This window comes from Cololabis saira, chromosome 16, assembly GCF_033807715.1.
Source record: "Cololabis saira isolate AMF1-May2022 chromosome 16, fColSai1.1, whole genome shotgun sequence".
Lineage (NCBI taxonomy): Eukaryota > Metazoa > Chordata > Actinopteri > Beloniformes > Belonidae > Cololabis > Cololabis saira.
This window is the reverse complement of record NC_084602.1, coordinates 25,439,954-25,464,485: the sequence shown is the minus strand read 5'-3', so window position 1 is coordinate 25,464,485 and position 24,532 is coordinate 25,439,954. Positions and strand designations below refer to the sequence as shown.

The 24,532-nt window shown below is 43.2% G+C and overlaps 1 protein-coding gene across 9 annotated transcripts in view; it reads left to right on the top strand.

The window, feature by feature from the left end:
* The window catches only part of LOC133462280 (ryanodine receptor 3-like), a 139,807-nt gene that overhangs the window by 30,101 nt on the left and 85,174 nt on the right, over nucleotides 1-24,532 (top strand). For 4 of the 9 annotated variants that reach the window (XM_061743444.1, XM_061743438.1, XM_061743439.1 and 1 more), the window contains exons 3-18: nucleotides 653-757; nucleotides 1,422-1,442; nucleotides 3,577-3,591; nucleotides 4,057-4,131; nucleotides 4,254-4,332; nucleotides 5,046-5,158; nucleotides 11,317-11,416; nucleotides 11,566-11,659; nucleotides 12,527-12,601; nucleotides 13,050-13,206; nucleotides 13,742-13,906; nucleotides 14,269-14,390; nucleotides 16,865-17,045; nucleotides 18,453-18,588; nucleotides 20,663-20,758; nucleotides 21,023-21,141. In XM_061743444.1, the coding sequence (XP_061599428.1) occupies nucleotides 653-757; nucleotides 1,422-1,442; nucleotides 3,577-3,591; nucleotides 4,057-4,131; nucleotides 4,254-4,332; nucleotides 5,046-5,158; nucleotides 11,317-11,416; nucleotides 11,566-11,659; nucleotides 12,527-12,601; nucleotides 13,050-13,206; nucleotides 13,742-13,906; nucleotides 14,269-14,390; nucleotides 16,865-17,045; nucleotides 18,453-18,588; nucleotides 20,663-20,758; nucleotides 21,023-21,141 (1,653 nt within the window). Of the gene's footprint in view, nucleotides 1-652; nucleotides 807-1,421; nucleotides 1,443-3,576; nucleotides 3,592-4,056; nucleotides 4,132-4,253; nucleotides 4,333-5,045; nucleotides 5,159-11,316; nucleotides 11,417-11,565; nucleotides 11,660-12,526; nucleotides 12,602-13,049; nucleotides 13,207-13,741; nucleotides 13,907-14,268; nucleotides 14,391-16,864; nucleotides 17,046-18,452; nucleotides 18,589-20,662; nucleotides 20,759-21,022; nucleotides 21,142-24,532 lie in introns of those variants that run through there. The other 5 variants (XM_061743443.1, XM_061743445.1, XM_061743441.1 and 2 more) reach the window with 3 other exon arrangements.

The window sequence follows — 24,532 nt, the reverse complement described above, 5'->3', positions numbered from 1 at the left end:
GAAGCGGGGCAAAACGTCACAGTCAGCAGTGTTTTTATGAGCAGGCAGCTATTCATAACATGCCTGTTAGTCAGGGAGCCGTTTTCTTCCTCTGACTTATGAACATGTTTTGCTTATCTTGCAATAAGCACTAGACCGCTTACACGCATGCATATCGACGAATGGAGAGTTGATTAGTTGATGACTTTATTTTCAGTTTCTATTTCAGACTGTGTTTCCTGTCTCTTCCTCTAGTATGTTTAACCTCTCGGTGTTACCTTTTACTCTACCCATTCCTGCTCAAAGCGTGATTGACCAATATTTCTGACACAAATCTGAAAACAAAAATGTGAAAGGAAGGTTAATAAAAAAGAAAAGGCTTAACAGTGGAGTAATTTCGCACGACCAACAGCCACTGATCATCGCCAGTTGCCTGACAACACATCAACCATTCACAGCGGATCGTCCCACTGGCTGAGCCGATCCAGCATCTCACAACATCGATGCACACTTTTCATTTACGCCACAAATAAGCTTTAGGACTCGTGTAGAAATGAAAACAAGACTGCGTAAAACTGAACATGATGCTGAGAATCAAAGAAGCCTAAAGAAACTTCTTAATGAGATCATTAAGCCACTTTGATCTCTAACCAGATCCCAACTGTCCTTGCAGTATGTGCCTCCAGACCTGTGCATATGTACGTTCGTGCTGGAGCAGTCTCTGTCGGTGCGGGCTCTGCAGGAGATGCTGGCTAAGAGTGGACAGAACAGCGAAGGGGTGAGTGATGGACGAACGCACAAACGCCAAGCCCATACCTCAACACAGTGTAAGTCATTGCTCAACCATGTTTGTTTCTGAGACTCTAAAGAGGCGGCTGTGATGAATGCAGACAGCTGAGTTGAAGATCCCAAGCTTGTTCAGCCGCTGCAGAGAGATTAAAAGGCTAAATAAGCCCATTACAGTGGCCTGGGCCACCTGACTGCATGGAAGTCCAGGTTACTATGAATACGGATCAGGATGAGGGGTGTCCTGCCATCACTGCAGCTTTTCTTCAACTGCCTCATGCACTTGTGGCCCTTTAGATAACATCAACGGCTGAGGAAGAAAAAAAAAGGCACTACTTAAGCTAATTAATTTCATTTCAAATCAAGAATCCAACAATTCCGATGTCCATTTGTGAGGTCTTTCTACTTTTATCTTTTTAATAACTGCATATTCAGTAAAGAATAAAGAGAACTGGAGGAACTCTGCACATGTAATCAATATTATCTGGCTCTGTTTATTGGTGATTACCTCTCATTCTTCAGCGTACTCTGTGCTCCGGACGTTTTGTCAGTTGTCTTCTTGCAAGTATGCTTCCTTCTCGTTCACCCTTCCGTAACAGATTCTCCCATCTTTATCTTCTGTTTTCTGTGTGTAATCTCCATCCTCCGCATGATAGACACGAGGCCCGGATCGATGGGTACGTTCACCATTCGCGCCATTCCCCTCCCATCCCTCATCGCATGACAGCAGATAAGTTCGAATGCACTGTTTACTCATCTGCTCTGTCCTCACTGCTCTCCCCTAGGTTCTCCCCTCAACATTGCCACTACTGAACATTTACATCAGGAATCATTAGGAATAATCAATTATCATGTGCCAGAGCTAATGTTGTCCAGTCTCTGATGATTATATGGATTATTTTATAGTAGATGTTGTATAATAGGGTTTTATACAGACATCCTAATAAGATTCTCCTCAAATATCACTCTTCACTCATCTCACTTTTTAATGCTGAAGAGCTCGAGTGCCTCCACTGCTGGATTAGCATCAGATTAGCATATGTGCTGTCCTCGGGGGATTCAGATGGACGTTCATTGCAGTATTATTTAATTTTGCACATCCCCCCCACATAGAATAAGCTCTCATTTGTCACAGTGTTTTCATCTAATCAGAGCGGCTGCATGAGATACAATGAGATGATGCAAATAGCTCAGCTAACACAAACATTTCTGTGACAAAAACTGCCATAGTGATAGTGATACAGTCAAAAACAAAAAAAAAGAGTCTCAGCACAACTCTTTTGTAGCGGTTCAATATTTATGGAGGTCTTTTGCCACAGGGGATGTATATCTATGCACTGCAGAATGATGGACGCCAAGACCATTAGTTCCACTGCTGTTGTCAGGCGTCAGCTGGCAGGAAAGTATAGAAAAGGGAGCTTAGGATGATCACATGAAATGTCTATGTAAAGTGGATGGCTAAATGAGATTTTACGGTAAAAAGTACAAAACCACACAGGGCCTTTAGATGGTTTAGATTGGACCTCTTTACAGTGACTTTATTGCATTCTTTCCACTCGCATTCATCTGTTTTCAATATAATCTCTACACCTATTCTTCATTCTTCGCCTGCGATGAAATGCTGAGGAAAGAAAAGCACCATTAAAGAGGAAGTGGAGGTTGAATACGCCTTGGCCAAGGCTCCGAAATCAATACCTTTTTGAATAGATGGGCTTATCAATAGGCAGTTGCCAGAGCAAAAGGGTCGTTCTGGCAGTTTTCTTTATCTGGGAGGCAGTGAGACACGTCGAGGAGCGGCAAAAATATTACACAACAACTGGTGTAAGTGCCAGCTACATTTAACACAGTGTCCACCAGGGATGACCCGTTTGGCAGGGTGCAGGTCAAGAAGGCCACGTGATGCAGTCAATCAGCTGCGATGGCCTCTGGTGGGCTAGTGTTTTTTCTTGGCTTTCTATCTCTCCCTTGCACCCACCACCTTGTTTACTTCACGCCAAAACACAGCCGCCAAGCACAAGCCGCTGCAGGGCTCACACTCCGGGAGCCAGCGTCCTGCTAAATGTCACACATCTAAATTGAAAGATGGGTGTCATCTTTGGCCGACAGCTGGGCTAAAGATACACATACTCTTTTTTTTTCCTTCTCTTTTAACAGTCTTTTTCGGTTCATTGAGCCAAGGGGTGCTACAGTTTTGCTCCTTTGGCTTGTATTGGATTTTTGCTGCAATGTGTTTCCCCCTTTGGAAGCTTCTGTTTCATATCGATGACGCACTGCCCAGTGCTGGAAGTGAGTGTGAGGCCTGGGTTTATTGGTTGGGGGTGATTGCGGCTCGATGTGCCTCGCCGCATTAAGCTCAGTACCTCAGCCAGCATATAGCAGTAGCCAGCAGCAGAAGAAACCTCCAAGCCAGTGCTGCAGTCTGCACAACACAACTGCATCAAATCACAGGCGGGCTATTGTCCCAGCAGCCAATGAAGGCAAATAGAGCAGAGAAGAGAGAAAGGTACACATAGTATAGCTACATCTCTAAGATGTCAGGTGACTATGATTTTGGAAGAACTTTCAGCAGATCTTTATCACTTGTCTCCTGCTTATAGTTTTCGTTTAGTCTCACATTGTTCCACAACTAATTTCTAAATACCACACTAATGACATTGCTGTCTAAAATGTCAAAACAAGTCAAATGGTGTCCCTTCATCCCTTTGCATAACCTTTTGACAATCATGCGTGTCCTCAAGACGTCAGAAAGGCGCAGGAGAACAATGGTTCTCTCTGAATAATGACACTCTTTCTTACCTTAATGCTTCCTAGAGGCTCATAAGGAAGGTGAGTAACATCGGAGCTGCCTGCAGAAGAGGATCCACAAAATCTCCTCTTTATCCTCCTGCATCTTAACCCAACCCCAAAGCTATGGAGTCCCCCTCCCCCCCTTGCTCGAGGCTGACTATAGTTGTTCATCCCTCCTGCATTCCTGTAGTCGACAGCGATGAACTTGTATCCGGTTTGCTTATGGATACAAGAGCCGGCAAAACCATCTTCTTGTGGAAAATTAGACTGCATGTCTTCATTGGCGAGATGAGGTGACAGGCCATCCCCAGGAGATGCGCACCCCCTTAGTTGAGGTCATCATCGTCGACACGGAGGCCTTCGGTCAGGTCAACATTCAGTGTCAGAGGTCGGGTGGAGTTTGCAGCAACTGAACGATGACCGTTGGGGCTGTCGTGTGAGAAACTTGTGCTGACGTGTTTGCCTGCTTTTTTTGTGTGTGTTTTTGTGAATTTTCCTCTACAGGCAGCGCAGAGCGGTGGACACAAGACGCTGCTCTATGGACACGCCATCCTCCTGCGGCATTCTTTTAGCTCTATGGTGAGAAATTGCATGCAACGGAAACGAGTCGCTGAAATTTCTGACACGAGAAGGTCACCTGACAAAGACAGTTTATGAGCGCTTATGTCTCTTGTGCATAAATGTGTGTGTGTCGACCACAGTACCTGGCCTGTTTGAAGACATCGAGGTCACAAACGGATAAGCTGTCCTTTGATGTCGGCCTGCAGGAGGATTCAACAGGTAAAAAAAAAGAAAAGAGCTGTGAAACGGTTTCCTTTTATCTCCACCCTTTCCATCTTTTATTTCCTGCTATCTCTCTCCCCGTCTTTGTTCTGTCTCAGTTTGGTTGTTTCACTCTCTTCGCTGTCTCCAAGCAGCATCTTTATCTTTCTCTCTGCACTTCATTTGCTCACAACTGAATCTCCCTGTGTTTCTTTTCTACATCTCGGTTGATATTCCCCGTGGAGCCCTGTAGACGCTCAATGTGCCTCCATTGTCAGTAATGATTACATCAGGGCAACATAATTGATAGTCTTGTTGTGTTATCCTGATAATTGGACTAACTTTTTGTCTTGCTGCTCTTATTCAATCCAAACCGTGCATTGGAGGAAATGAGGAGTCCCCTTATTGTTGCCTTGTGCATCCAGATGTGATCAGCGGTGATACTGGATCATTGTCGTGTAGATTCTCAGTCCTCCGGATCAATGTAATCATCAAAAGCTTCTTGATTCTTGAAGACTTTTCATATTCCGGTTCATCATCAGTTCATCAGAAGAGGAAATCCGAGCACTTCACGACACTTGACGCGCTCAGCGGCTGCCAATGAGTCCAGCGTTCCACATTCAATTTTCTAACAGTCCTGAATGCACCATCTGGAACGATTGCGGTGTAATGCATGACAACAGAAAACTCAGCCGACATGTGCGAGTGTTTGTGTGTGTTCATGATTGCAGGTGAGCCCTGTTGGTGGACGATCCACCCCGCATCAAAACAGCGATCGGAGGGGGAGAAAGTTCGCATCGGCGATGACCTCATTCTCGTCAGTGTGTCCTCAGAGCGATACCTCGTAAGTATGCTGTTTACTCTTTGATCCTTGAAGCTCCTCTAGCTTTGTGTGTGTGTGTGTATGTGTGTGTATAATGCAGAAGTCTAGGTAGCAGAATACTCTGCTTCCCCCTGATGAGACAAATTCATGTTACCACATGCTGCGTTCTTCCCTTGACCTCTCTCCAGCAGGAGGCTCAGCATTAAAAGCAGCAACTTTTTCTTCCTGCATGACTGCAAGATGACTTGCAATTACATTCAACAAAATTGAATCTGCACTGGAAACTACTACTATTTTAGACTACTGCCAGCGCCTGATCTTAGGTCACCATGCGTCCTCTGTTCCTCCCCCGTAGATAAAGACTGTTGTTAGTGCACCTCTGAAATTACTTTTTAAAAACATTTTGTCCAACCTTGTCATGAGTTTAGCATCAAAATATAGTGTTATGTTAATACTGCAAACATGCCCCCTGTAAGGGTTGAATTTGGTGGCAGCGTTTACTCCCCTACTGTGGCAGGGGCACGGACGGATGACCTCTGTTGCCTCGCGGTCCTTTATGTCAGTCTGGTAGTCCGTCCTATCTGTCACCCATAAGGTAGAACGTGGGGGCGTGAGGCACCTGAGGGATGCAGAGACACTCCGGGGAGCAGGGATGACCAGGATGCAGCTGCCATGACATTATCTGTTTTGAACACTGAGTTAAACACAGCAGCAACACATTTCTGGCGCTTACAGCTCCTGATACGAAGAAATCTCTGACGACTCGAGGGCGTCTGCCGATCAGTTTCACGCATCCCTCAACACTCAATAATAAAGTGTTCTTCTGGATCAGCAGTTACTCGGTCTCAGATTCCAGCTGAGCTCCTCATCATCACTTTTCTTGTTGATTCAACTGTGTCACACTGACAATATCAACCTGTGAAGGGTTCATTTTGCCTGCTGGTTCTTTATATAATCCTGTGTGAAGTCGTGTTGTTCGGCCAAAGTTCAAATGATCAACCATGTTTATTTTTCAGTCTTCATATGTTAGGGTTTGGAGGTGATTAACCTTAAAATACAGGGGATCAGGAGTATATTTAAAGGAAGGATATTCCAAAAAATAAAGAAAACCCATCAAGGAAGGAGCACATGGAGCAAGGCTAAATAAATGACAACAAAACAACCAGGCAGAAATGAGACACAAGACAATGCCACACTTTCATGAGTACACTCAAACAGTGTATTGTAGAGTAGGCTATACAGTACTTACCTGCACCGGATGTGTGAATGAGCCTGTCTCAGTGGAAAAGTACCGGAAATTACGATAGTAGGGGTGTCAAATTAGGGCGTTAATTGCGATTAATTAATTATAGACTATTTAGTATGATAATAAGTTGTTATAGCTGTGAAAAGTATGTTTGTGCCTCGTTATCTAAAATACAACGATCACTATGTGCCCAAATCCGTTGTGGAATCTTGCCTTTGCACCTTGAGACGGGACGTTATCGAGGGGTCCCAGAAGAAGAGCGGATTTGTCCTTACTGTGACATTAAAGGGAAAGTTCGGTTTTTTACAACCTGGACCTTATTTCTGGCATTTTTTATGGTCCTATACTCACCCAGAGGTGTTTGGTGTCATTTGGAGTCCTTCGGAAGATATTAGGAGTTTTTTGCGAGCCTCTTCTCCATATAACGGTAGCGCATAGGGCACTCGCGGGACACAGACGATGCAGCGTCTAAATAACACATGATTGCCGCGAAACTCTTCATTTCTTTTATGAATCACTAGATCTGCTTTCAGGACCTGTTGTAACATTGTGGCGCTGTCTGTGTATTAAACAAATCCGTTTGTAAACAAGACCTCTGAACTCATGACGTCATCTCTGTGCGCGCATCCCAGACACAGCTCCGTGTACAGCTGGAGTTCGCTACTGTTAGTTTACTGATAGTTATTTGAAACATGTCTGAATATTTGTCAAATTCTGAGGTTGTGGACGATGACTTTGAATATGATGGACGTCCTTACCGTTTTGAGCCGGAGTTTACGGCTGAAGAGCTCACTGAACGGAGGACAGAGTGCGCGCACAGAGATGACGTCATGAGTTCAGAGGTCTTGTTTACAAACGGATTTATTTATTTTATTTATTACACAGACAGCGCCACAATGTTACAACAGGTCCTGGAAGCAGATCTAGTGATTCATAAAAGAAATGAAGAGTTTTGCGACAATCATGTGTTATTTAGACGCTGCAACGTCTGTGTCCCGCGAGTGCCCCCGTTCACTACCGTTATTTGGAGAAGAGGCTCGCAAAAAACTCCTAATATCTTCCGAAGGACTCCAAATGACACCAAACACCTCTGGGTGAGTATACAACCATAAAAAAATGCCAGAAATAACGTCCAGGTTGTAAAAAACCGAACTTTCTCTTTAATGACATTGAAAATGAGTTCCATTTTTTTATTTTATTGTCCTCTGTATCATGAGCTGAGTCAAAAATTATTTGATAGGTGTAAGAATTTGGATTTGATGTGGGTAAGCAATGCTGAGAGACTCAAATGGATTTTTGATCATAAAGTATTTGCACTTGCTGACTATTTGGAGAAAGCGTGGGATAGGCGAAGAAAAGTAACATATATGTAAAAATATCCATTCTGGTTTTGATTTATTTATTATGTTTTTCCGGTGTACATTGTTCAGCTCCCAATTAAGTACGTGTGATATTGTGTATTGATGATTTTCTGTTTCTTGTGTCTTATAATCCTGTAAGGGATGGGTCTTCGGACATGACACAAAAATAAAATTAATTCATTCATTCATTCATTCAGACAGACAGACAGACATTTAGCACGTTATGTTATTTTTTAATCTCTATCTTTACTTTTTCTGTTTGCAAGTTGCCTTTATTTTGAAATCTGTGTTTGTGAGGTGAGCTTCTGTATGAGTTATTAGGGGCGGAAACAACTGTCAGTCACACCTTGAAGTGGACGTTGATTGGCTGTCACTGTGTGTGGGCGTGGTTAGCAGACGCTGGTGGGGGCGGGGGGGATGAATAGCGGAGAAGGGACGGGAAAATGGAGGAGCATGTGAAAGTTGTCGGTCCAGTGAACGGGGAATTTACGTTTCTAAAACGCCCCGACGGAACCATTGATAAAGGTAGAGTGAAATGTGTTCTTTGTGGAAAGGAATTTGCTTACCAGCTCAAATTTCGCTACCACATAAACGCAAAGCACCCGGTCGCAGCAACGATGTTGCCACAGCAACGCTCTTCCCCAAACTAGACTCGAGGAAAGCAGCCCGCGCATGCGCACGTCTGCGACCGAGGGGCTGGCGAATGTTCTTGCCAAGTGTATGTAAATGGCTAGGAGGACGGCATCTTCAAGTCTGTTAAATAAATTAAAAAATAACTTTATAAAGCCACTTTTTTGTTGTTATATACCAATCGTTTGATCTGCCACAATAATTTAATGAATTTAAAGGAAAACTCCTCAATTTGAGGGCTTTTCTTAGCAATTTTAGGTGACATTAAAAAAGAGTTTAATTCGATTTATTAATTACAGATCTTAATGAATTAATCTCTCAATTTTCTCTTTTGTCGGCATATATATGTGCATTGTTAATACATTTATCTTATTTAATTATCTCTCAATTTCTTGACAGCACTAGACGATAGCCATATTACCGTCACGATTAGACTTCATGTTTGTTGATCATAAACTCCAAAAATAATAACCCAGTCTTCCTGTGATGGGAAGCCCGATAGATCACATCTAGGAAGATGTAGGGTCTGGAAACGATCCATAGGGTCTCCACATCCCAGGGTTGCTCATCACACTGCCTTTGCAGGCACTTGGTTAGCGCTGCAATCAATTAGAGCAAAGCACAAGGTGACGTATTCAGAGTGAACGGGAGAATGTGTTGCATAGGGCTTGGTCGTCTTGATGTCATCACCTGGCGGGGCCGCCATGTTGGAAGCTACCTTGGCTGCTCTTCGGACCACTGCGCACTGTGTACAGACGTGCTCCCTCTTCATTTTGTCTTAGCCTACCGGTACTTGTAATCGTTACTTTCCGTTATTCTATAAACCATGGTAACCCGTTGCTGTGTTGTGGGGTGCAGCAGCTCCACACATAACAGACGTGGGGAAAAGATCGCTAGTGGTTTAACTTTTCACCGCTTTCCTGCTCGGAGGCAGAATCATGGAGGCCAAGTATCTGATATAAAAGAGTCGTCGGCTTGCTTTGATCGTGGCTGAAAGAAGAAGTGTCAGTATAAACAGGGCTGCACATAATTATTTTGGTCTGGTGCTCAGAGGAGCCCCTGGATATGTGACTTGGGCCTCCAAAAACGCGGTGACCCGTCTCGCCGGATCGATAAAAGAGGGATGCAGGAATAAGTTATAGGCAAAACGATATTTATTCACTTATAAAGATGAATGGCTCAATATGGTCCTTTACAAAGTTAATTTATTTCCATAATTCAACTAGAATATGGTGTAAAAGTTAATTTATTTCAATAATTCAAATAGAATATGGTGTAAAAGTTAACTTATTTCAATAATTCAACTAGAATATGGTGTAAAAGTTAACTTATTTCAATAATTCAACTAGAATATGGTGTAAAAGTTAATTTATTTCAATAATTCAACTAGAATATGGTGTAAAAGTTAATCTATTTCAATAATTCAACTTAAAAGGTGAAACTAATATATTACCTAGTCTTATTACATGCAAAGCAAGATATGTTGAACCTTTTATTTGTTATAATTTTGATGATGGAATTGTTTATTGATTTCATAAAATATTTTCTCTAATTTATTTTTTATTTGGGGTTTTCATAAACTGTGAGCCATAATCAGAGAGCAACGTCTCGCTGGTGCTGCACGCTGCTGCTGCATGCAGTGAAAGACGCTGGCTGATTTATGGTTCCGCGTTGCACCAACGCAGAGCTTACGGGGTAGGATACGCGGGACCGCGAACGTACGGTACGCGTCGCCGCGTAACATCTTGCAGCCACTTCTCGGCGAACACACGTTTTCTGTTTCTATCCACGGGTAGTGGTTCAGTTTGGCGTCTCTTTGTAGTTGGTGGTGGTGGAACGCCAAAATAATTACTTAATGGCGCTTGCTTCTTGGACATTTTGACGAGACGTGTCAGGGTTTGTTCAGTAAAGCTGATCCTTACCTTTCTTCCTCCCCACCCACCGCCGCAACGAGTATGGAGGGGGAGTAAGGACGCGCTGTGATTGGCCAGTACCAACTTTGAGTGGCAGTTCTGGGGAAAAGCTCTCCCAATAGATTTTTTAATATTAGTATTCTGGTCTGGCTACAACCAATAATATGAGCCCCAGCTGTTGGTACGCAAAAGCGCTTCGCAGCACAAGATTGACAGCGCACTGTGGATTTTGACGGCGCATGCGCTCTGGCGGCCCACTTATGTGCAGCCCTGAGTATAAATGCTTGTATGCACTCAAGACAGTAAAAGTAAGTGCACAATCTGGGAGATAGTCAGCATTTAAAGAAACTCACAAACATTCAAGGAATAACAACAGTCCTTCCCTTAATCGTAGCTTACCGTAATTAAAGCATGTTGAACCACAAACGTATTACTCTTGATGTAGCTTCCAACGTAAATCTTTAAGTTGCTTTAAGTTGGAAGCAACTGTCCTTTCAGCTGTTTTTGGTAAAAAAAGAACTGTCCAAAATTTTTTTAAATGTGTTTTTTAAACCATTTGCTTACTGTAAAAATGACCAAAATGCATTCATGTTGTAAAGTCTGATTTCGACAAGTGATATCTTCATTCGTTCCTAGGTCTAAGGTCTGAGCCAGGACTAGGTTTCGTTCTTACCTTCCACAATTTCAACATTTTCAGACATGTCGAAACACATTCAAATTCGTGCTTGGTTCTGAAATGCTACTGACTTTTACTTGCAGAGTCATTTTGTTCTGAATATCTGACCTCATTCATGAAATGTCTCCTCTGAAGAAGACTATCTCATAAAGATGTTTGGACTGTAATCCACAAGGACTCCAAAATATTTAGGTTCAAGAGAGAGAGCCATGTTTCTATCTTAAAACTGACTGACATTTCTGTCATTAAAACTGTAATAAAACAAGATTATGGGTGCCTAAGACTTTTCACAGTACTGTCAAGTCACTCTCCTGTGGCACAGATAACTAAGTGGCACGTGTTCTTCCCTGCAGCACTTATCCATCTCCAATGGCAACATACAGGTGGATGCTTCCTTCATGCAGACTCTGTGGAACGTCCATCCCATCTGCTCAGGCAGCAATGTAGAAGAAGGTAGAGGCGACCGATTTCGTATAAATTAAGCTTCCAGATCAAGATGGTTATCGGAAATGCAGCATTGTTTAATATCCGGTCTTCTTCTGATTCATCATTTTCAAAATATTGCGTTTTTTGTTTTGTTTTTTTGTTTTCCCCTCCAATAGGTTACCTGTTGGGTGGTCATGTGATGCGCTTGTTCCACGGTCACGACGAGGTGGTGACCATCCCGGGATCAGACCAGAGTGAAGAGCAGCAGAGGTGCGAAACGCAGCTGCAGACTGCAGACTGCAGACTGCAGACTGCAGACTGCAACACACGTGCAGCAGTGTTGGGCAGCAGTACACGCACAGCACATCAGAGAGCTTTCACTTAACTGTTGTTCCTCATCAGAAATGTCTCCGACCAGTGTAACGCTCGGATATCCAGGGAGCCAAAATGGCAGCAGATGCTATTTTTAGCTCCAGTATAGCCCCAGGGTGTCAACACTGATACGTTATGCTGAATGAAAATGGTACACGGGTCTTGAAGTGGGTCAAAACCGCGGCCACCCACCCCCTACACATTCAGCCAGGTGCCAGGAGATGTGCTTCTTCCACTTGGACGCACACATTTACACACACACACGCACTATCTATTTTTAGAACAGAGCATGGGAAACATGGGGGCGGCATTTGATATTAATTTTAGCTTTGGCTCTTCTCCTGCCGTTGTCCTTGAAATTCAGCAGAAGGAGTTTTCTTTTTGGAGTTCTCATATTTTTCTGGGACAGATCAAACATGCTCCAGGCTGCCATGGCGGGATGATGAGTGTTTTCTTTTATCTTCAGACCCAGTCACCCATATCACTGACAGACAGTGTAGCTGCGGGTTATCAGAGCCCACGTCTGTTTTTTTTGAAGGATGTGATGCGGTGGTCGGCAGAGTGGATACAGCCCGCGTGTTAGTGTGGGTTTTTGTGTTTGAATCGAACATCTTGTCAGTGAACATCAATGTGACAAATGGAAGCGGCAGTAAGAGGTGCTATTCTTTTAAGCGAGGATGAATGACCTTGACAGTGAAAGTGGTGCCTAGACAGTTAAAGCATCCACAGACAGACCACCCACTCGCGCTTCTCTGGTCTCCACAGGATAGTCAACTATGAGACGGGTAAAGCAGGTGCCAAGGCGAGGTCCTTGTGGAGGCTGGAGCCTCTCCGAATCAGGTGGGATGCACTTCAAATGACCTTTTCTTCCTGTCTAACAGTCCAATTTCCATTTGTTTTCAATATTTTTCATCACTCTGATGTTTTCTCATCTCACCATCTGTACTTTCCTGATGCCTTTTTTCTCCCTACACCAATTTGTACATTTCTTCTTCTTCCCGCTGAAGACTTAATGCAATTTGTCATCTTCCATCATTTACATTCCGTCCTTCTGCTTGATGTTCATTGTCGCACACGATGCTTGTCGCATCGGTTTTGTTGCAAACTTCCTGGACAGAAACACAGCGCATCGCACAACCTTTTTGCCTTGTGTTTCAGTCACGTTTGAAGCGGATAATTAACAGCTGGCAGCGATGTTTAGATCCAACAAATAAGCAAGTGCATTTGTCTCTTTCAGATTGTTTGACTGCATGTTTAATTTGAATGTGAGGGTGTTTTAACTTGACAGCTGGAGTGGAAGTCACATCCGCTGGGGCCAGCCCTTCCGACTACGACACCTGACCACGGGCCACTACTTGGCCCTGACTGAGGACAGGGGGCTGGTTCTGCAGGACCGGGAGAGGTCCGACACCGTCGCCACAGCCTTCTGCTTCAGGGTATCAAAGGCAAGGACGCCGCGCACAAAAACACCCAGATGCACACACTAGAATCATCACTATGCCTCAGATTGATCCGTGTAATATGGGATCAGCCACAGGGTTCCTCATTAAATACAAAAATCTCCTCTAAACCTTTAGAAAGGAACCACCAACAGACATTAGGCAGGAAAATAAGAGGTTAATTGCATTGAAATTGTCGATTGCAACTGAACTGACCATTTCGCTGTAATTGGCATAATGGCTTTCCAGATATGAGCATTGATTGGGAGCCAATTAGTGACCCTCAAAAAGTGTATTTAATGCTTGCATATTACAATATAATTGAGGTCATTTGTCACTGGCGTCCTCGTGGCCACTATGGGACCCTAACAGCAGGAAAAATACAGGCCACTCACGGATGGGTGGAGCCGTAAACTGCATACGCAGCTGAAGTTTGCTTGGAGGTTTGATTAAGAATAAACTTGCAAAAAAAAAAAAGAATAAACTTGCATGCTGCTGTTTTTTCATGACATCTTTCCTATTTCTGTCCTCCCCCGTGCAGGAGAAGCTGGAGCAGAGCCCCAAGCGAGACATTGAGGGGATGGGAGTGGCGGAGATTAAATACGGGGACTCGGTCTGCTTCATCATGCACGTTCCCACGGGCCTGTGGCTCTCCTACCAGGCACCTGACGTCAAATCGGCTCGGCTGGGTCCCCTCAAGAGACGAGTGAGTGGCAGCAGAGGGGGGCACGAATCATACGGATGCAAATCACAAACATAAAGAGACCAAATGAATAAATAGCTCCTTTTACCTGTCCACCTTTTTGAGGCCAGTGCCAGTTCAAGCAGCACTCCTTCTACCCCATTACCCCTCTGATGTTGCCTCCCACACAGGCGTAACAGCCGTGGGATGAACTGTTTCACCGTTCTGCCGCTGCGTCAGTCACACAGCCACACACGGGTGGAGTAAAGGTGCTACAGTGGCAGAACGAACTTGTAGCGTGAATAGGGTTGTCTCTGTATGAAATCCTTCCTTTTTCTCCTTCCCCAATTTCACTCTGTGCCATATGTTTTTTTCCCATTTTCAAGGCGTGTCTACATTCTGAGGGTCACATGGATGACGGCTTGACCCTCCAACGCTGTCAACATGAAGAGTCCCGCGCTGCACGGATCATCCGCAATACCACGCTGCTCTTTAACCGATTCATCAGGTACGCAACCACGAGGGAATCCACATCTACTGCAAAACATCCACCTGCCAAAACCCCCACAGAACTGGAGAACTGTGTGAGTCAGGACGACCGGTGCTGGCGTTCACCTCAACTGACAGTAATGGAAAACCCCAACGATGACAATTCATGGGGGACTGTGTTTTGTTGTTCAAAGTACTAGCTGGATTGGTTTTGGAAAAGCAGAATAAACATAGGGAAGTTAGCTTCAGGTTGGGTATTTGACACAACAAGTCTGTCGCTTGTTTTGCTTCTGAACCGCCTGACTCAGTGACTCCAAACATAACGTAGTTCTGGAGGAGACAAATAGTACTCTCATTCTAGAGCTTCTTCTATTTTATATGGTTATTACTCTTATTTATTTTCCTTTTTTTATATATATATCCACTCTGAAACAAAATCTGCCAGTACATTGTAGGACGCTGGTGCTCACTCTGAAGAACTTTACTTAAAAATCTAAATACAACAAAGTGGTTCAGGTGTAATTCTGAATGATAGAAGATATAATCTGTTAATCAGTTAATAAACTGTACTAGAGCCGGGTTCTGTCAAAGACACTCCTACCAGAAAATTGATCCAGGACCTTCTGCTTCCCTTTCACATCCATATGAACCCCATTTATTTAAAGGTTCTACATTCAGTAGTTACTCATCTGTTAGTTACTAGTGCTACGAGTTGACATGTTGACGAGCAGAGGCAACACGTTTCCCCGGCGTGACTCAGGCAGATCAATCGAGACACGTTCGGTGAAAAAGGAAAAAAAGAAATGTCTCCTTGAAAAAGGAGACATTATAAAAACAATGCCAAATGGGTAATAAGGAAGACAACATCCCTTATAAAGAAATACATTATGATGGTTTGTTTCCCTTTCCCTTTTACTGGAAACTATCACGGATCAAACAAATTACATTTAGCCAGACAGTCATACAAAAACACTTCTTTTTTTTGCCAAGTATTTTCACAGTAACAGTTTCACTTATTGTTTTTCAGAGTTACTGTTTTATAACTGTCACACACACACACACACACACACACACACACACACACACACACACACACACACACACACACACACACACACACACACACACACACACACATGAGTGTAGAAATTGGCCAATTAAGCCAAATTATCGTCCACATTTGTCTGGACACGCTCCGTCAGTGTAATCTGCGAAATGTGCTGTCATCAGAAAAAGTTACATAAGCAAATTATGGTGGAACATGACTAATAAAGACGATAAAACCCAGTCCCACATGCCACCACATCATCAACTCATCACAGAAGCCAAAATATTGATGTCTCACAACCCACCCCCCCGAGACACTTGCACAGTCAACCCAGTTGTGTATTGTTGGTGGGACAAATAGAGAGTCACGCTCTGGGCCTGTGAGTTTTTACTGAGTGGGGCTCCAAAGCCCTCGACGGCTCGCGCAGTGGACCAGGCGTCTGCAGCACAGCTACGCACGGCCAGCTATGAAAAAGCGACGTGGCACACGTAAGTGGATGACACCTTTACTTGTTATCAGAGGGCCCAATGTCCCCTGGGTGGAGCTCAGGGGCGCTCAGTGTGGTGACATGTGAGAGGCTGTCAGACCTCCCCTGTGGCTGTGACACACATCCCCCCGCTCCCCCTCCCTCCCCCTCCCTCCCACGCATACGGCACAAACTATTTTTAGCACGCCAGCGGAAATCGGTATTTCAGCATGAATTAACTTGTGGGCCAAACACAATGTTAGTCATCACCACTTCTCCTCAAGTCTGTTCAGCGTGCCGGGCGTCTTTATGAATGGGAGACTTTTAAAGGTACACAAGCCTCAGTGGGATGTGTTGTCTGAATGTCCATGTCCATCAAACAGATTATTTATTTCGGCAGGTTTGTTGAAAATGGCGGATATAGTTGAACTTCAAACTTTGAAAATAATGTTTAAAGCAAAAAATAGATCGTTACCAGAACAGTTACAAAATTTGTTCAGATTGGAGGATGAGGACAACAGATTTAAACTTGATTTCAAACATACTTTTGCAAGGCGAAACATAAAACAAATGTGTATTTCTGTTACAGGTGTAAAATTATGGCATGGACAAAGCAAGAAACTGAAAAGTTGCACAAGTTTGTATCAGCTTAAGAAAATGTTTAAACAAGAAAAGATAAGTGCCTACAAAAAAGAAGAAGGAGAAAGAGAAAAAAATAGATAGAAAAGTGGTATTTTTGTTTGTTTTCTTGTTATAAATATGTGTATAGATAGATTGGTGTTCAGTAAGTCAACGTAATTGTATTAACAGAGAGGGGCAGGTATCATAAGTTTTCTTCTTCCTGCTCCTTTTCTTTCATGGTAATAATGTGTACTTCATGGAATTTTGTACAACATTATTAAGAATATATACCATGAATGGAATAAATGAAATGAAATTAAATGTTTAGCGTGTCTTTGTCTCTGTTCCCTCATCGCAGAGACCTCGACTGCCTGAGCGTCAAGAACCGGGCGATGATCGCCCTGCCCGTCGAGGAGGTGCTCCAAACCCTCAACGACCTCATCACCTATTTCCAGCTCCCCGACGCCGAGCTGGAGCACGAAGAGAGGCAGATCAAGCTGCGCTCACTCAAGAACAGGCAGAACCTCTTCAAACAAGAAGTGAGGCTCCACATCACAGAGGGTCCAGTCGTTTCTCTGTGCTGCAAAACGTTACAAACATTTAGTAAACGACTGCATGTGCAAGCGGGGCCGACAGCAGAGGCAGACAAACGTGTGAGAGAGGCCAAAGCAATTGATTCTCAGTGGCGTGTTTCATTGCCATCCAGTATCTGGAAGCGCTGCACGCGGAAGTGTCAGCAGTTTTGCTGTTATAAGTTTTCCCCGAGGCGGCCTGAGTGCACCGGGCCTTCCTGCTATGCCTCCAGGGCTGAAATCGCTTTCATCAACAATGATATGTCAGCTGGCGTAGTAAGTGGCCCTGTGATGTCAGCCGTCCAAATTACCCTTCTGACACACAGACTACAACGTGACCGTACTACCAAAAGTTAGGTAAATGCAATAAATAAAGGCAATGTTCTTATATTGTATTGTCATATTTGTCTTTTACCCTGTTTGAATATACAGTAATAGGCCCATCCTGAGTGGATTACATTCAGAAGGTCAATTTGTCACTGTACACAGCTGACTCATGATTTTCCTTGGTATTATAAATCACCTGCAATTTCCATTTTGTCTTTTAACAGCCTCCATTTTGCATATCTGATCACTGTAGATATTTCTCTGTTGGATAAATCACCGTGACATGGCCACCGAATGGGACAGGACAGAGCTGCATTCAGGACAGTCAGCTAATTGAAAGATGGGGAAAGATTTGAACCAGTGAAGCTGTTATACTAATGAGAGTTTGTCATTAAGATGAAAAGTCACAATATTTTACCCTGCATAATTATAAAGCAGTTTCCTTTTTTTTTTAAAACACAAGTTGAACAAATAGGCAAAATGAATTGACAACTAAAAATGCTCCGGTATTTCAAAAGCATTGGTTTCTTTTTTTGTAACTTCCTCCCGAGTCAGTGATTTCCTTGACCGGGCCGTGACTGACTTTTGCTGAAGCAGCAGCCAAAGTTTTCTACCCGATGTTCATTCAGGTGTGCTTCCTCCCCCCTTTGAGAATGAGGTGCAAATTCTCAGTTGGATTTAAGTCAGATAAGAAGAAAGTGAAGTTATCACTCGCTCGTCTGTGAGAACCTCTTTGGTTAGTCCGACTGTGACGTACCCGGATGGACATGAAGATCACATCCTCCCTGAATGCTTTTGATGTCTTCCTATGCCGCTGCTTCAAAAATGAGATTAAAGAACCTGCAACAGGTTCAGTGCTTCAGTTTCAGCACATATTTAACCTGAAATAGATCAACAAGCTCAAAGTTGATGGTAGCAGAGATGCCCGTCCTCCTCCTCTCTGTGTCCAAGTCCAGTGGTTGATAATTGTACGCGCTGAGTGCAAAGACTTTTCTCCACTTGTTTGCTAGAGTCACGTTCATGTGCTGCGTTGCTGTGCTTCCTCAGGGAATGCTGACTCTTGTGTCCAACTGTATCGACCGTCTCAACGTGTACAACAGCGCGGCTCACTTCGGGGAGTGCGCTGGGCTGGAGGCCGGAGCAACCTGGAAAGACATTCTCAACCTCCTGTATGAGCTTCTGGGTAATAGGACACACACATCTACACACACAAACACAGATGCACAAAGATTTATACTAACTCTGTTGCAATCTGTCTGAGAGACAGTCATTTACGGGTATTATTACCTCTCAAGGTGTGATAGTGGCTCGAGAGGGTAGGACACATGCCTAAACTGCACACCTGTGAGCTCCTCCCCCTCACACAACTAGGGCTGGGGATCGATTCAAGATTCAAGAATCGATTCGATTCCGATTCTTAAGATTCAGAATCGATTATCAAGATTTGATTTGATTCCAATATTGATTTGGCTTAGTGTTATTAAAACTGTTTTTTGAGCTGTTGCATGAATTATATGTCTGTAGTTATGCAAAATATTACTACTAGTATTATATTGAGATTAAACAGCAAGTATTGGCAGCTAATGATGCTGTAAGGACCAATCAGCTCCCAGAATGCTGATAGAACTGCTTTCAGAAACATCATGTGGGTCACAGTTACCAAACAGATTCAGGGCAGCAAACGGAGACGGATGAAATCGGTTTTATTTTTTCCCACATTCCGTTTTCCATTTTCGGTCTATTTTGGTTTTTAATTCTTGAGCATTTGGTTTTTAGCATTTTTTGCAAATGTAACCCCAAGACAGTATATAAAGTAATGCAATATAGACAATTTATGCAATTATAACCTAACACTTTAATGTTTTCATACCTTTAAACATATTTAAAGGCAAAAACATGGCACCAGTTATTCTCGTGTCCAACAAAACATTCCTTTTTTGGGGATAAACAAAAAAATAACCAAAAGTTGTAATGTAATGATGAAAAAAAAAACAACATAAATAAATAAAAGAAAAAAAAAGAACCCCCCCCCCCATATGAATCGATTTTTAGGAATTAATATGAGAATCGATTTAGAATTAGGAAATCGATTTTTTTCAACACAGGCCTACACACAACACTGCATCAATAACAGTTGGTGAAGGATTGCTTTAGGAAACCTTTGTCAAGCACTATGAGAGTTATATTCAGAAACAGCTGCTTCAGGATGGTGGATCGCCCAAGAAGTCAGATTCATGTATGAACTCCAAATGAACCAAATGAATGAATGCCCACCTGTAACGCTCACATACGGCTTACAAACGTGCTTTTATTGTTTGAGGAAAGATTTGGGGGGCCTGTGGCCCCCTGCATACAAAAGCCCCTCCAATTTTTGTGATTTGATTCCGGCGAGGGCATCGGCCCAAAACCAGCAGTTGTCTCACGCCCCTGCGCAAATATGCACATAAAATCCTCTCGGTCTGTTATTGGCACAATTCATTCGTTGAATTCCAATTTTCCTCCCTGTCCGCCCTGTAATCCGTTTACATTTGCCTGCCGCGTTCTTTATATTCCCTACGGCCCATTGCCGTCAGCCCTACTGTCTAAAATCCACTTTAACCTCTTGTACTGCCACCGCACGCTCTCTCAGACACAGACAGACCTCACTAAAATGAGCTGGCTATATATACATATATATGTATATTCCCTCTTCCTCCCTGTCTGCATATTTTGCTCTTTGATCTGATTAGCACAATGTTTGTCTTGAGCATCCATTCACCGACTGTCATGTAAAAGATGCTTTTCTGAGACATGATGTCTCATAACGCCTGAATGAAGCCCCGTTTGTCCTTTAAGAATGTCCTTCATGCTCTTGTTTACACTGAATTCACCTTCTGGTTTCAAATTAGCGGTCCAGCCACGTCTCTGTTCCCCTGATCCCTCCTCCACACACCTGGTGCAGCGCAGCATTAAATGGATTTGGGACATCTCCCTCCTTTCTTCAGCTACTTTACACATTAGATGACCCTGTCTTTCTTCGTTTTTAGCTGGAGTTTGTCCGCGTGTCCATCTCCTTTTATCTTAGGCACATTTAAGAGTTAATATGTGTGAGAGCGTCAAAGAAGCTTGGCATTAATCTCAGGTGTTCACCTCTGGGTGACTTTGTCTCGGTGTTATGTAAGGTGTCATGTTAGGTAACGCCGTGCAACAGATCCATCCATGGTCTCTATGGTTTTGTGTAAAGTTTGACTCGTGGACTCTTTTCTCGTGAACTGCAGCGGCGCTAATCCGAGGGAACCGGAACAACTGCACCCAGTTCTCCAACAACTTGGACTGGCTGGTGAGCAAGCTGGAGAGGCTGGAGTCTTCATCAGGTACATGCCAAGGTCTCACACATGCTGCGCCTTTCTCTTTTTCTTTTTGAAGTGAAGCGCTTTAAGATCCGTTTCCCTTTCATGGGAATTTGTAGGTTCCTGCACAGCTTGTCCTGCTTTTTTCTATGTATATTTAAGAACACACCGGCAGCACTCAGTTCCCTGTTGCTCCTTGTGGACCGGATGCCTCTTTGATGAGTGTCCTCTGCCGTGTCTTTCTCTTCTGCTGGTGTTAACTAATTGATGAATTTCGCAACCGTTCAGGCATCCTGGAAGTTCTGCACTGCATTCTAATTGAGAGCCCGGAGGCACTGAATATCATCCAGAGAGGACACATAAAGTCCATCATATCACTGCTCTACAAGCATGGACGCAACCACAAGGTGAGCGTAAAGTAGCGGCGCTGTGGTCGAGACTTAATACAGGACAAGGTTGTGGTGTAAAACGAACCTCTGGGCTCTAATTTGGTTTCTAATTATGTTGAGCCACATGTACATTGGATATAACCTAGTAATTAAAGTGAATCTCTGTTTAATTGTTTAATGTCTTTATGAAAACAAATCTTAAAATGCAGCTAGATGAACAGTAAATGGTGTTGTAATTTCCCAGCATGCTCATGGCAGTGTGTTTATTGACACGAGTTTAAGATAATCGTTTATATTGTTCATAATCTGAAAGTTGTTCTAGTTGTTACCTTTACTCACACGAGTGCCACTAAAGCTTCAGCGTAGGGGAAGATCGCATGCTAACATGAGTGAGAGTGCATGCACGTTGGGCTTCCTGCCAAAGAGGCATGCTATGTTATGTTGATTCAGGTCTAAATGTAGACAACAGCTGTTTTTCCTCTGTACTGGTGTACTTATGAGACATATTCAGCTGCAGCTGAAGTACGTCTCTAAGTGATCATGGTAGAATTTCATAGATATGTTTTTGCCCTGATCACTTTATTGAGGATGTAACCAGCAAGACGTGAAATGGCAAGGTAACCCATCACCAAATGGAAGTAATGTTGGGGGAGAAGGTTACAAGCTTATTCTTGTGTTAAAAGGAACCCTGGCTATTAAGACATGTAGGTCTTAAAAGATAAATGTTGGTATCAATTATAACAATGTGATATAAAAAACCTTGTTGATGTCTTCGTTTTTATAAAATTTGAAAATATAATTTAACTCGTAGGTCGCCATTGTTGTTTACATTCTGGGTAGTGACGTCAGACGGTGGCTCCTGCTAACCCCCGTACACTGTTTTGACACCCAGAAACAGATGAAAACACAGCTAAACAGGTGACGGCGCACCAGAAACACAGATCAAAACGCAGCTAAACATTAAGGTGACGGCGCACCTACAAAAAAGTATAAAAAAACAAAAAAAAAGTACCGCACCATGAAGCATGAACTATAAAAACACCATAAAACTCAGATAGACTAACAGACCACACGTTTCAACTAGCAGATAGCCGATGCTACAATAAAAACCCCAGCCAGATCTGGCGTCATTAAATAAAATAAAGATGTTCTTGCCTATTTGACGCGAAGTCTGCGCCTCCCGTTTCGTCAAAGTCCCGGGCCAGTCCCCTCAGCCTCTGGTCTGTCATCAACGGCGTAGACGGCGTAGGCTACGCCGTCTACGCCGTCTACGCCGTCTACGCCGTCTACGCCGTCTACCCCGTATACGCCGTCTACGCCGTCTACGCCGTAGCCTACGCCGTAGCCTACGCCATAGATGGCGTAGGCTACGGCGTGGGCTCCTGCGTAGCCGGCGTAGCCGTGGCTCTACAGCCTGCAGCGCTCCGCCATCCGCTCTCGCCGCCGCCGGGATGGAGACGCCGGTGGAGGATGCACGTTTGGGTGGGCATAGCCCACCCCTGCCCCCCCCTAAAACCGGCCTCTGTGCTGGTGCTGGGTCCACCGTTTGATGACAGACCAGACCAGAGGGCCAGCAGGAGCCACCGTCTGACGTCACTACCCAGAATGTAAACAACAATGGTGACCTACGAGTTAAATTATATTTTCAAATTTTATAAAAACGAAGACATCAACAAGGTTTTTTATATCACATTGTTATAATTGATACCAACATTTATCTTTTAAGACCTACATGTCTTAATAGCCAGGGTTCCTTTTAAGGAATGTAGTTTTAAGGCGTTATCGAGGCAGAAAGTAGTTCCTCTAACTTCAAATTTATGGCTTCCAAGATAAAGGCTAGCGGAAACTTTTTTTCTGATATCATATGTGCCTCCAAAACAGGTTCTTACGAGTCTCGGGCAGGTACTTGGTGCACTTGGTCTTGAGAAAAAGTTCATGTATTTTGGGACTGTGTGAATTAGGGTGCATGATTAAGATATAAATGCTGACTTTAACTACTTCTAATGACAGATCACAACATGGAATCAGGCGATTCAAACATAATTTGGATCAACTTAGAAGCAGCTTAAGAAGAGATGAGGTTTCTTTCTGGTGAAAAGCGGCACTGTTGTTACCGCCTTCTGTCCAAGACTTTCACTGGACCTTATCTGCAAGCCGTTCCAGGATACCTTCACCCCCGATTGTCCCCCTTACCCTTTTAAAGTCAAACATTCAAAGTAATTTTCTCTATTAAGCAGACAGTTGGCTACATTAATCATGATTTGATCTGGAGCCAACAGTCTTCAATTATTGTTTAATACGTAGCTATAAAAAAGGCTTTAAAGACTACGTGCTGTGTTAACCTCGACCTTTAGAAATATTTACAAGGAGCAAAAAAGTTACCGCCCATGATCCCTGACACCCGAGATAAGGGAATGGTGTTTCCTCTCACAGAGAACTGAAATCCACATAAGTGAAGCTCCTAATTTGAACTGAAAATATATAAAGGAAAAGATTAGAGCTCAGCATGTATGCTTAGCTAAATATGTGTTTTAGCAGAATAAGACTCTTAAAATAAGGATGACTCAATTCTACGTGATTAACTAATTACGTTTTTACAGAATGGAAGAAGCAGTTTGAACACTTAACAGTCATTTTTACATGTTTTTTTATTTACCTGTGATACTGAGATGAACTAGCAGTTGTTTTTTGTTATTTCATTTCATTCTGAGCCTTTTTTAGCTGTTTCATCGTATATGATGTCTCTGCTAAGGTGAATAACTAGCTCCCGTCTCTGGTGTCATATTACCTTTATAAAGCCAGACGGGTGCACTGATTCTCTTATCTAACTCTTGGCATGAAATCTGCCGACAGAAACATCACAAATGAACTATTCATAATGTCTAATCAAGCAGGAAGGAGCACAACATCTCATTAAAGTGCTTTATAGATGTTAGTCCCGCTTCCACTGATCCTGAGCTCTGCTCATATTAAACTAAACGAAAGGATTCATTGAATGCAAATTCATTTCCAAACCACTTCACTGAGAATTTTTATGCCATTTTCAGCTGTTAAATGTTTCCACTGAACTTTGAAACTTCCAACCATGACTGAGAGTTCACAGGGGTTTGATTGATTTTAGTCCCGATCGTGAATACTGATTAAATTAAATCAGGAACAGTTAATATTCCACACTTTTGCATCTTTGTTAAGGTTTAAAAAAATATCCAGAGTTTAACATGTAGAGTGACTCAAACATCTTAATTTACCTGTGGAGCAACAAACAGACCAGGAACAGCCAATCAGCTTGTCTGGTCCATGAACCAAACGCAGGAGGAAAGGTTCGATGACAAAGTGACCTGTCAGCCAGGGATTAGCCTCCCAGGCTGTTTAATTCTACAGTTTTGTTAAGCAAATATCAAAAGAATAT